This window comes from Amblyraja radiata, chromosome 27 (assembly GCF_010909765.2).
Source record: "Amblyraja radiata isolate CabotCenter1 chromosome 27, sAmbRad1.1.pri, whole genome shotgun sequence".
Classification (NCBI taxonomy): Eukaryota; Metazoa; Chordata; class Chondrichthyes; order Rajiformes; family Rajidae; genus Amblyraja; species Amblyraja radiata.
Window position 1 is genome coordinate 4,074,806 of NC_045982.1, and position 13,750 is coordinate 4,088,555.

General features: G+C 43.2%; 1 protein-coding gene across 3 annotated transcripts in view; it reads right to left on the reverse strand.

Moving 5' to 3' along the window:
* The window catches only part of kdm1a (lysine demethylase 1A), a 46,081-nt gene that overhangs the window by 14,687 nt on the left and 17,644 nt on the right, over positions 1-13,750 (reverse strand). For all 3 annotated transcript variants that reach the window (XM_033044910.1, XM_033044909.1, XM_033044911.1), the window contains 4 exons: positions 13,549-13,691; positions 11,077-11,167; positions 2,848-2,982; positions 83-156 (listed from right to left, as the gene is read on the reverse strand). In XM_033044910.1, the coding sequence (XP_032900801.1) occupies positions 83-156; positions 2,848-2,982; positions 11,077-11,167; positions 13,549-13,691 (443 nt within the window). The remainder of the gene's footprint in view (positions 1-82; positions 157-2,847; positions 2,983-11,076; positions 11,168-13,548; positions 13,692-13,750) is intronic.

The window sequence follows — 13,750 nt, forward strand, 5'->3', positions numbered from 1 at the left end:
AGTAAACTGACAGGTACTGCATATCAATCTCAGCAAGAATCAGCAGCACGCCAGTATGTGAACAGCATGTCATTTTTAATACCTGGGTGGGTTCGCCTCTAATTCTTGGAGTTTTTCTTCAAGCTTCACCTGGGCTTCTGCAAGTTCATCATACTCCTGTTGCGGATTCAAACAAAATAGGCTGGTCATATACAAGGCACTGCAAATGCTGGTTCTAAAAAAGGGCCCAAAAGTGCTGGAGTAACTCAGCGGGTAAGGTAGCATCTCTGGACAACTTAGATAGGTGACATTTCAGATCTGAACCTTTCGAGTCTGAAGTGGAGTCCTGAACCGAAACATCACCTATCCATGTTCTCCAGAGATGCTGCCTGACCTGCTGAGTTACTCCAGCACTGTGTCTTTTCATAAAATAAAAATATTTCAGTGTGTACTGTGTGGCACGAATAAGCCACGTTTCTGTCCCAGCCTAAAGGACTGAACATTCAGCGACAGCATTTAAATGATTAAAAGGGCAGAAATTTCAATCCAGATTCACTTTTTTAAATTTCTATCAGATAGAAGTTCTATCAAAAAAGCAGTTTTAACCCAATCTCAAAAATAATCCTCGACTTGGAGTGTCTCAAGGAGTATTATTAGGAAAAACATTCACAGCATTTAAAATTAAGTAACAAAAAGAGAAATGAGACAAATAACAAAGTGCTTTGCAAATTGGCATAGGGTCAATCCGATCAGCTTTAAATCTATGGCTCAATGATTAGCGAGAGAGAAATGGGTTTCAATTTGCAGTGCTGGCACTAGTATTGAGAGTCGTGCTGATGGAATGGGTTTACTTGAAATGAGATGGAAACAGCACCCAAGAGAATTGAACAAATAAGTCCTTGCACTAAACAGTGATTGTTGGGTGTAGAGTGTGGGGGGGGGTGCTTCTGGTGAACAGAGCCAATTCCTTGCCTGGGATCGACGCTCCAACGCGGCCTGCGGACTTTAACATCAAGGAGCTCGCAGTCTTAGATTGAGACCGACATCGGGAAGCTCCAAAAGCCGCACGACGTTCGATTAGCCCCGACCTGGGGTAGGTCGCCCAGAGCGGGGGGGAGCTGAGATTTCCCCCCCCCCCCCCCCCCCCCCCGATGCAGGAGCTTGATCGCCTCGACGAGGAGGCCTGCTGCCAGCCACGGGAGTAAGATCGTCCCGTCAACGGAAGGTTAGAGGCCACTGACCGCTGGAGGACAAAGAGGGGGGAGGTTGAACTTTTTTTCATCTTCCATCACAGTGAGGAATGCGGAGGAGTTAAAATGTATTTTGTGTGTTCTGTTGCTTTTAATTGGTATGACTGCATGGCAAATCAAATTCCTCATACGTTGCAAAACATTCTTGGCTAATAAAGTAAGATTATGATTCTGGTGTTGGGGAAAGTTAGAAGGTTTAAGAGAAAGAACAAAAGTAATAGTGCAGACGGTTGAACAGTCAATGACAACCAGTCTAATTAAGAAACGAACACACATCCTAACTAAAACGGAGCATATAGTCATAAAGGTATGCCCACATTCGCCAAATGGAATCAGAGAAGGAAAATGGTAAAGAGAGTAAAGACAGTACAGAAGCATTAATATGCAATTTACAATAAAGATATGATAGAAGGCTGTTAAGATAAGAGATCACAGTACTCGGGAAACAGGAGCAGTGGGATGTGTGTTAGAATGGATTGAAAAATACATTCCATGTGATAATCAGAGAGATGGAATGAATATTTCCCCTCCCACCCCCACAGACTAGGAAGCAACAAACAAACTGTCCCTGATCATCAATTCTGTTCTTGGAAGTCAAAATCCCAGGAATATTGGAGAAAAGGTCGTGCAAATGAGGAAAAATAAAAGTTTTTTAAAAATAGATGTTAACAAGCCGGAAAATGGATTAGCCCACGGGACCGGATTTAAGTGTGAATGAGGATGGCTATGCAGGGAATGGATGACGTGCAGGCACAAGGTTTGTTTACTTCGGCATCGTGACCTCGTGGGCCGAAGGGTCTGTTCATGTGTTGTACCTTTCTACGTTCTAAATGATACAAGATGAGCAGCGCAGAAGAGGGAAGTGCGGCAGCAGGGAAATGAAATGATCGGCAAAATCATAATTGCCTGAATGAGGACAAGCAAGCTGCATAAAGATGCATGTTGAAACAAGGATATTGGTTCTATAAATTAACATTCTGGGTGAGTTTCTTCACAAATAACTCAACATATGGCCCATTTCTAAGGCAAGATGAATTCATCCCCCAATAATTATTTTAATCTTAATTCTGTATTATTCAATTTATCATGAATTAAAATATTTTTCATTTTTCATTCATTTAAAATTATAATTTCTGCTTATTATATACCACTGCAAACAATCTACTGGAGGAACTCAGCGATTCTCACAGCATCTGCAGAGGGAAATGGACAGTCGATTTCTCAGGTCTCGACCCAGAACGTCAACTGTCCATTTTCCTCCAAAGATGCTGCTCGACCCACTGGGTAAAGAGCAGTTTGTTTGTGGCTCCAGATTCCAGCATCTGCATACTCTTGTGACTCCTTCTCTGCACATTGACTGGACAGGTAAGAGGGAAAGCGGGTCAAAATGCACCACAAAATCGATGGCATTGATAGAGGCCTTGAGAACCGTTGCCAAGCTTTTTAAAATCTGCATATTCGGACAAAATAACGTTCAACCCAGGTCCAAGTTCCTATCAAACTTCAAGAGAAAGAGCAACATTAAAAAAAAGGGAAAAGGATATGTTAAAAAGGAAATAAAAATTAAACAAAAACACCACTGATATTTAGCAGTGTTTAAAAATTCTTTAAAAATCACCTTGCATAAAGCAGTCAGGTCTCTCAATTTACTTTTTACCAGAAATTCTGCGGTGATGTCACGAGGGTGTTTCACCTCAGAGGCTTCTTTATACTGTTGATGCAGCTCTTTAATTTTCTCTTTCAGCGATACCATCTAAATAATATGCAACAATAAAGATATTAAAGACTTGTTGAAGCAACATAACCTTTGACAAAACCGTGAGACTTTCTAATTTTAGATTGCTTGCAGCTACATTTATAGAAGCCGCTTTGTACTTTCTGTTAACATTCTGCCCAATTACTTCTCCCCAGACGATACCAGAGTTACGCACTTCATGGTGTTCCAACAACCCAAACAGGTCACATTGTTTTTCACATCGCAATTATGCTTACAAGCAGCTTTAACCAGGAACATGCAAGGCTGAAGAATGGCGATGAAAGGAAAGCTACAAATTCCACAGATCAAAAATAGCAATTTAATAGAAGAGCTGGAATTACACAGAACTGTTAACATCTGGAAAAGAAAATAGGCAGGTCAACATATCTGATGTAGACTCTTAATCAGAACAATCTCAATACCAAGGGACTGCGTTTGAAAGGTTCACCTCACTGCAGAACCAGCTATATGTTCCCATTTTGGTTTAATTCATATTTCATAATTATGTCTGAAAAGAAAATGTAAAGATAAATGATGGGAGAGAAAACAAGGAGCAACTAAACTGTTATCCCACCAGTGTCGTAAAAAACAGCACTGGCATATTTAATAAAGAATGAGATATTAAAACTCAGAAAAAGAAAATCATAAAAACCTAGAGGTGCTGGAAATCTCAAAATTAAAACATTCTTCAGGCGATAAAAATACACGACAAAACATTGACATTAACACAGTTGCCAGATACTAGTCATCACCAGCAGCGCCACCATAGGGCAGACGAAGGCTTTGCGCTCCAATACAAATTCAGTGAACGTAAAATAAGGGGCTTGTAATGACCTGGACTGATCTACTTTTAAATATGTTTGTTCCTGCTTTTAAGATATTTAGCCGAATCCAAAAACACTAGAAATTTTTGCACATTAATCTCAGCTCTTCTAGATGAATGCGAAAATGCAGTTGAAAAAACACGACAAAGGATTCAGGTATCACCGTGACTAATGGTGGGCCCCATTGCGGCTCGTTGTCTTATAGACGACTTGGATGAGATGGTACAAGGCATGGTAATTTTGCCACATAGATGTCACCAACATAGGTGGTTAAAAAGATGATCAAGAATTACAGCAAGAACATGACCTTCTGAGCAAGAGGGCTGATAAATTGCAAATGGAGTTTAATTAAGCGCACTTCGCATTTTGGGAACTCAAACCCGAGCAGGACCTTCACGGCAAATGATAGAGCATAGCAGAACAGATGGACCGTGAGTACAAGTCCATAATTCCCCGAAACAGACAGAATGGTGAAAGGTCTTTTGGCACGTGGACCTTCATCAGTAGAGGGACTGAATGTAGACTTTGGGATAGACAAAACGCTGGAGTAACTCAGCGGGTCAGGCAGCATCGCTGGAGGAAAATAGGTGACGATTCGGGTTGTTACCCTTCTTCAGATTGTAATTTTGCATTTATACAAGACATTCGTGAGGCCACACTTGGAGTATAGTATTCGGTTATGGTCACCCTGTTATAGAAAAGATGCTATTAAGTTGGAAAGAATGTAGAAAAGATTTACAAGAATATAGCCAGAAAAGCAAAATTTTAGTACTCTTCGGCAGGGCGGCACGGTAGAACAGTGGTAGAGTTGCTGCCTCACAGCACCAGATACCTGGGTTCAACCCTGACTACGGGTGCTGCCTGTACGGAGTTTGCATGTTCTCCCTGTGACATCGTTGGTTTTCTCCGGGTGCTCCGGTTTCCTCCCACACTCCAAGATGTGCAGCCTTGTCGGTTAATTGGTTTCGGTAAAAAATGTAAATTGTCTCTTATGTCGGATAGTGTAATGTACAGGATGATCGCTGGTCGGCACGGACTCAGTGGGCCGAATGGGTTGTCTCCGCACTGTATTTCGAAAGTCTAAAGTAGTTCAGGGTAGTAGACAAGTTTTAAAGTGAGGGGTTTAGTTGTTGCTTCAGAGATGCGACCATCTAAATCAACAGATGTTATTCTAACACTGTCTCGTTATAACCAGGACAGTAAACTGAAGAAGGACCTCGGCCCGAAGCGTCACCTATTCCTTTTCTCCAGAGATGCGGTCTGTCCCGCTGAGTTATTCCATCTTTTTGTGTCTATCTACAGTAAACTAAGACCCAGTTTCCAATTTCCTACAGATAAAAGCTCCTACAGTCTGTTTTTTTTTGTTGCATCATGGCTATTCACAGGACACTCCCAAGAGAAAACAGTGGAAACTGTTCAATAGGTATTTATTAAGCAGCATACATTACAAAGGAAACTAAGTGCCAAAGGCAAAATGTATAATTCATTTTTTAAGTTAGCACCAACATCTTTAGTGAGAGCCCAAGAGTGTTTTAAGAGTTTTCGGTTAAAGTTCAGAACACTAACATTTTAAAACAAAAGCTCGAACAAGTATAATCTTCCTTCATATGCCATCTACAAGTCACTCCCATGTGATAAGAAATAAAAAGAGCCTGCAGCTCGATATTATCTTGCTCCACTCCTAAACTTAAGTTCCTTTTCCGCAGTGAATCTCCTTTTCCACAAACAAACTGCTCACAAATGACATCAAGTCAACACATTTTCTTCCCATTCACACCCATCCGCATGTAACGCTGCCCAATTATTTTTAAAGTACATCTTCTTCTGCAGATATTTAAGTTGAGGATGTACAAGAAGTTAGATTTTTGTTCTGTACTGTTACATAGAAACATAGAAACATAGAAAGTAGGTGCGAGAGTAGACCACCAGGTCCGTCGAGCCCGCACCGCCATTCGCTCATGGCTGAACACTAAACAGACACACTTACCCACAAACAGTAGACACAAGACACAGAACACAAGACACTACCCTCCCCTTTATACCGCTATCACCCCTCTCCACCCCAAGAACCTCGTGATCTCCTGGGGGAGGCAAAAAACCGGATAAAAACCCAGGTCCAATTCGGGAAAAAAATCCGGGAAATTCCTCTCCGACCCCAATCCAGGCGATCGACACTTGTCCAGGAGATCACTCAGGTCTTACTATACTAACCATACCTAGGTCCATATCCCTGCCCTCTCCCCGTAGCCCCTTATCCCCTTGGCAGCTAAAAAACCATCTATTTTAGTCTTAAATATATTTAAAGTTTCTGCTTCCACTGCTCCCTGGGGCAGTGAATTCCATAAATTAACCACCCTCTGGGTGAAGAAGTTCTTCCTCATCTCAGTTTTAAAAGAGCCCTCCCTTATTCTGCAACTATGTCCCCTAGTTCTAGTTTCCCCGATCATTGGGAACATCCTCGGTGCATCCACCCGATCAAGGCCCCTCACGATCTTATATGTTTCAATGAGATCGCCTCTCATTCTTCTAAACTCCAAAGAGTAGAGTTCCAGCCTACTTAACCTTTCCTCATATGTCAATCCCCTCATTGCAGGAATTAATCTTGTAAACCTTCGCTGCACTGCCTCCAGGGCTAGTACATCCTTTCTTAAGTATGGACCCCAGAACTGTACACAGTATTCCAAATGTGGTCTCACTAATACTGTGTACAGCTGCAGCAAGACCTCCGTGTTTTTATACTCAATCCCCCTAGCAATAAAGGCCAAAACTCCATTGGCCTTCCTGATTGCTTGCTGCACCTGCATACTAACTTTTAGTGATTCATGTACTACTACCCCTAGATCCCTTTGCGTTGCATTACAACGCAGCTCCTCCTCATTTAGAAAATAACTTGCCCTATCATTTTTTTTCCCAAAGTGAATGACTTCACATTTATTAGTATTAAATTTCATCTGCCAAGTTGTTGCCCACTCACCTAGCTTATCTATATCCTTTTGCAGACTCTTCCTATCCTCCTCATCCCCTACTTTTCCTCCCATTTTGTATCGTCCGCAAATTTTGATATATTACACTTGGTTCCCTCCTCCAAATCATTTATATAAATTGTGAACAACTGGGGTCCCAGCACCGACCCTTGCGGAACCCCGCTAGTTACCGGTTGCCATCCCGAGTATGAACCATTTATCCCCACTCTCTGCTTCCTATTTGTTAGCCAATCCTCTACCCATGCTAATATATTACCCCCAATCCCATAATTTTTTATTTTTAGCAATAGTCTCTTATGTGGCACCTTGTCAAAAGCCTTTTGGAAGTCCAAGTATACCACATCCACCGGTTCCCCTTTATCCACCCGGGTTGTTACTTCCTCAAAGAATTCGAGCAGATTCGTTAAACAGGACTTCCCCTTCACAAAACCATGCTGGTTCTGTCCGATGAAGTCATGTTTATCCAAGTGCCCCGTTAGTGTTTCTTTAATAATTGTCTCTAACATTTTACCCACCACCGATGTTAGACTAACCGGTCTATAGTTACCCGCCTTCTGTTTACTTCCTTTTTTAAATATAGGTGTTACATTGGCCATTTTCCAATCCACTGGGACCGTTCCTGCCTCCAGGGAGTTTTGGAAAATTATCACCAATGCATCCACAATCCCCACCGCTATCTCCCTCAAGACCCTTGGATGTAATCCATCAGGCCCAGGGGATTTATCCTCCTTCAGTCTCATTAATTTCCCTAATACCACCTCCTTGGTGATCTTAATAGTATTTAGCTCCTCCATTCCTACCGCCCCCTGTTTATCCAGCGTTGGAATATTTTTTGTGTCTTCTATGGTGAAGACTGATACAAAATACTCGTTTAATGCCTTTGCCATTTCCATGTTCCCCACCAACAACTCTCCAGTCTCACCCTCCAATGGACCAACGTTCACCTTAGCCACCCTTTTTCTTTTTATATAGCTATAAAAACTCTTACTATTAGTTTTTATGTTGTTCGCTAAATTCCTTTCATAGTCTATTTTCCCCGTCTTAATTAATCTCTTAGTTATTTTTTGCTGACCTTTAAATGCTTCCCAATCCTCTACCCTCCCACTATCTCTGGCTACCTTATATGCCCTTGCCTTCAGCCGAATACTATCCTTTATAGTTTTACTGAGCCATGGCTGACTGTTCTTACCCTTACCCCTTTTTTTCTTCATAGGAATAAATTTTTCTTGAAGGTTATACAGTATACCCTTAAACGTACACCACTGCTCATGTACCGTCTTATTCTTGAGTCTGCTATCCCAGTCAACTTTGATCAGCTCAGTCCTCATACCTTCATAATCCCCCTTATTTAGACTAAGCACCCTAGCCTGAGTTTCAACCTGCTCCCCTTCTATTTGAATATGGAATTCGACCATATTGTGGTCACTTGTTCCCAACGAGTCCCTAACTATGACATTTTTAATTAATCCTGCTTCATTACACAGGACCAGATCCAAGATTGCCTCCCCCCTTGTCAGTTCGGTGACATACTGTTCTAGGAACCCGTCTCTAATACATTCTATAAACTCTTCCTCTAGTCTACCCTGCCCAGTTTGGTTTGCCCAATTAATATGAAAATTGAAGTCCCCCATGATTACAGCAGTTCCCTTTTTACATGCGTCAACTATTTGCAGATTTATGTTCTGACTAACAGCGTCACAGCTATTTGGAGGTCTATAAATTACACCCACTAGTGTTTTTTTCCCCTTATTATTCTCTATCTGTACCCAAGCTGTTTCACTATCCTGATCCTTCAACGCAATATCCTTCCTCTCTATTGCCGTTATTCCCTCCCTTATTAAAAGGGCCACCCCTCCTCCCTTTCTTTCCTGTCTATCTTTCCTAATTGTCGAGTACCCCTCTATATTTAACTCCCAGTCCTGATCTCCTTGCAGCCATGTCTCCGTAATGGCCACGATATCATAACTATATATATTTAATTGCACCGTTAATTCATTTATCTTATTACGAATACTCCGTGCATTTAGATAAAGCACTTTCAGATGATTTTTACTACCCTTCCTTTCCGTTTTTGCCCCTTTTACATCTAGAGCTTTATCTTCACACATTCTGTCTCCTGTCACATTTTGACTTTCCGCTTCCCCACTGATACCCTGCTCTATTTCCTCTACCCCTGCCGTTATTACCCCCCTTGATACCTCCCCCCCGCTACTTAGTTTAAAGACCTCTCTACTGCCCTAGTTATATGATTTGCCAGGACCCCAGTCCCAGCACCGTTCAGGTGAAGTCCGTCCTTACAGAACAGATCCCCCCTGTCCCAGTACTGGTGCCAGTGGCCCAAGAAACCAAACCCATTATTCCCACACCAGTCTTTGAGCCACGCATTTAGCTTTTTAATTTTACGTACCCTCGCCGATTTGGCCCGTGGCTCAGGTAGCAATCCGGAGATCAGTACCCTCGAGGTTCTGCTTTTTAATTTATTCCCTAACTGCTCAAACTCCTTCAGCAGATCCTCCTTCCTCGTCCTTCCTATGTCATTGGTCCCCACATGGACCACGACCACTGGATCCTCCCCCTCCCTCTGCAAATTTCTCTCCAGCATCGCAGAGATATCCTTAACCCTAGCACCGGGTAGGCAACACAGCCTTCGGGACATGTTCTGCTGGCCGCAGAGAACCTTATCTACCCCCCGAATAATACTATCCCCTATCACTACGGCATTTCTTCTAACTCCCCCCTCTTGAATGGCCTCCTGATCCACGGTGCTGCAGCCAGGTTGCTCATCCCTCCCACAGCCCCTGATCCCGTCCTTACATTGAGTAAGAGCCTCGGTCATGCTCGTCAGGGACAAGGGCTGTGGCTCCTGCCGCATCTCCTCCTGGTTCCCCCTACCTGCCTCGCTTATGGCCACACCTTCCTTTCCTTGCTCACTGCCTACTGAATTAGTTAAACTGGTCGGTGTGACCATGGGGAAGGAGGTGGAACTCTGGAGAGGGTGCAGAGAAGAGGTTTGCTAGTATGCCACCTGGGTTAGAGGTTGTCAGCTATCAGGAGAGATTGAACAAACTTGGAAGGTAGACAAAAATGCTGGAGAAACTCAGCGGGTGCAGCAGCATCCATGGAGCGAAGGAAATAGGCAACGTTTCAGGCCGAAACCCTGAAGGGTTTCGGCCCGAAACGTTACCTATTTCCATCCTGAAGGGTTTCGGCCCGAAACGTTGCCTATTTCCTTCGCCCCATAGATGCTGCTGCACCCGCTGAGTTTCTCCAGCACTTTTGTCTACCTCCGATTTTCCAGCATCTGGGGTTCCTACTTGAACAAACTTGGATTGCTTTCTCTAGGTCGTCAGAGGCAGAGGGGAGACCTGATAGAAATAGATAACATTACGGGACATATAGATTGGGTGGATAGCGAGAACCATTTCCCCAGGGTGGAAATGTTAAATACTAGAGGGCAGAGCTTCAAGGCAAGAGCGGGAGAGGTTAAACGAATGGCAGATTCCTGGAACACACTCTACCAGGGATGGCGATGAAAGCAGATAGGATAGTGGGGTTCAAGAGGCTTCTACATAGGCAAATGAATAGGAAATTAATTTAACTTGGCATCATGGTTCAGTACAGATATCTTGGGCCGAAGGCACTGTTCTGCTGTTCTATTTGTAGAGATGCTACACTCTAATTGAAAAGACTAGGCTTGTATTCACTGGCGTTTAGAAGGATGAGGGGTGTGTTCTTATAGAAACATATCAAATTATAAAAGGGCTGGACAAGCTAGATGCGGGAAAAATGTTCGCAATGTTGGGCGAGTCCAGAACCAGGGGCCACAGTCTTGGAATAAAGGGGAGGTCATTTAAGACTGAGGTGAGAAAAAACTTTTTCACCCAGAGAGTTGTGAATTTGTGGAATTGCCTGCCACAGAGGGCAGTGGAGGCCAAGTCACTGTATGGATTTAAGAGAGAGTTAGATATAGCTCTAGGGGCTTGTGGAATCAAGGGATGTGGGGAGAAGGCAGGCACGGGTTATTGATAGGGGACGATCAGCCATGATCACAATTAATGGCGGTGCTGGCTTGATGGGCCGAATGGCCTCCTCCTGAACCTATTTTCTATGTTTCTAATTTGGAGTAGATACAAGGTATGTCATACACAAAATGAGACAGACTAAGAACATGACCACTCACTGTTTAACTAAATCTTGTTGCGGTTTTCCTTCACAATGAGACCTAATAGACAAAAAGGTCAAAGCGCAGTTTTTATATAAAATTTAATGGGACTTCAAATCACCTTATTAAGTAATTCTTTCAGGTCCTCTTGCGTCTTCACAATTTTCTTCCAGTGTTCAATTTGCTCGTCCTTCACATGTTTCTCCTGCAGCCTAATAAGATGTCCGATTATTGTCATAACACAATCAATACCTTGGAGGTTATTGCCAGTTATAATCTTATTATGTAAATAAGTTCTAATTTGAGGAAGGACATTCTTGCTATTGAGGGAGTGAAGCGTAGGATCACAAGGTTTATTCCCGGGATGGCGGGACTATCATATGATGAAAGAGTGGATCGACTGAGCTTGAATTCACTGGAATTTAGAAGGATGAGAGGGCATCCTATAAAAACAGGTCGAATTGTTAAAGGATTGGACAGGTTAGATGCAGGAAACAAGTTCCCGATGTTGGGAGGGGGGGGGGAGGGGGAGTCCAGAACCAGGGTCCACAGTTTAAGAATAAGGGGTAGGCCATTTAATAATAATAATAATATCTTTTATTGTCATTGCACGTCAGTGCAACGAGATTTAGTGTGCAGCTCCACTGATGTACAAGAAAGGTAAATAAATACAATACATAAATAAGCAAGCTGAATTGATTGACGTGACCATCTGAGGGAGACTGTCCAAAGGGGGTGGGTGGGGGGGCACTCATTAGGGCCGGTTCAGAGCCGCTATAGCTCTTGGGATAAAACTGTTCCTGAGTCTGGAGGTTCGGGCGTAGAAGGCCTTGTAACTTTTAGAACTGAGATGAGGAAAACATTTTTCACCCAGAGAGTTGTGAAATTCTCTGCCTCAGAAGGCAGTGGATGCCAATTCACTGGATGCATTCAAAAGAGAGTTAGATAGAGCGCTTAGGGCTAGCGGAATCAAGGGATATGGGGAGAAGGCAGGAACGGGGTACTGATTGTGGATGATCAGCCATGATCACAATGAATGGCGGTGCTGGCTCGATGGGCCGAATGGTCTATTCCTGCTCCTATTGTCTATATTTATGTGTCTATGTAAGCAGGACGCCCCATAGTGGTCCGCTGAGGTCATGAAAATAACTTTTTTTCTATTCAGTCTCAACATTGCTGAAATAGCCTTCATCAGTCAGGGCATCCGAGTACATGAGCTGGGATGTCATGTTACAACTGTACAAGTTGTTGGTGTAGTTATGGTCACAGGGTTGTAGGAAGGATGTCATTAAACTGAAAAGGATGCAGATTCACAAGGATGCTGCTGGGACTGGAAGGTTGGAGCTATAAGGGGCACGGTGGCACAGTCTTACAGCGCCAAAGACCCAGGTTCGATTCTGGCTATGGGTGCTGTCTCTATGGAGTTTGTACGTTCTCCCCGTGACCGGTGGGATTTTCTCCGGGAGCTCCATTTTCCTCCCACACTCCAAAGACATACAAGTTTACAAGTTAATTGGCTTGTTAAAATTGTAAATTGTCTCTGGTGTGTGTGTGTGTGTGTAGGATAGTGACAGTTGCAGGGATCGCTGGCGGGCAGGACGAAGGGCCTGTTTCCACGCTGTAGCTCTAAACAAAAGTAAAATATAAGGAAAAGCTGGGACTTTCTCACATGGAGCGTAGGCAGCTAATGGAGTGACTTTAGAGGCACATAGGAAATGAGGTGTGTCGAGGAAGTGAATGGCAAGGTTTTTTTTTAAACAAAGGTTAGGGTACGGGCCAAACACAGGGAAATGGGATTAGCTCAGGTGAACAATTTGGTCAGGGTGGATGAGTTATACAGCAGCGCTTGTATCCTTGCATAACTATGACCATAATCTGGTCACATGGCTGGGCCAGAACTAGCCTCAACCATGAAATGATTGGGGAAAATAAGTTGACTCACAACAAAGGCGCACAACATCCCCTTCTTTGCTGCTGACAAAAATATGAACGCTTCTGAATGCCCCCCAAAAAGAATGGTTCAATAGTTATTGAAATCAAATAAAAAAATGTAAATAAACCCAAAAGCACTTAGCAAACACTCACAAGGAATTAAATAACTTGCCGCATTCCTAGATTTGTCCCTTGCAGGTGAAAGATCTATTCTGATGAAGAGACTTACTAAACGGATAGAGATCAGAGGGTGGCGAATCTGTGGGATTCTGTGGGATTCGACGGCGGTGGAGGCCAAGTCAATGGATATTTTGAAGGCAGATTGACAGATTCTTGATTAGCACGGGTGTCAGGGGTTACGGGGAGAAAGCAGGAGAATGGGAGTTGAGAGGGAGAGATAGATCGGCCATGATTGAATGGCAGAGTAGACTTGATGGGCCAACAGATAATACTTCTGGGTGCAGATCATTCACATTGATTCAGAAAAATCCAGCAAGTTCATACTTTGCCGTTGGACGCCAAGGAGATTTATTGTTAGCACGAACGTTATACAATCAAGCATTCGCTATCCAGCACGAGGCCATGTTCATGTTGGATAGCGACTTGAATTTTTAATTTGTACCCAAGCAGATCTCTAATGTAATGAGTGTGAAATACTCACTGTATGACTACTTCCAATGCCTGCCCTAATGAGACAGGTTTGTTGTTTAGGTAGTTGAAGTCTAATTGATGGCTGAGGTAAGATGTGGCCTCCAGTAAACGGTTGAATTCTTGCTCTACCATCTCGTCTTTTTCTTTGGGTACCTTTGGACAGCACAAACAAAACACCGTTGTAGCCCAAGAAAAATACATCAGCATCGTTT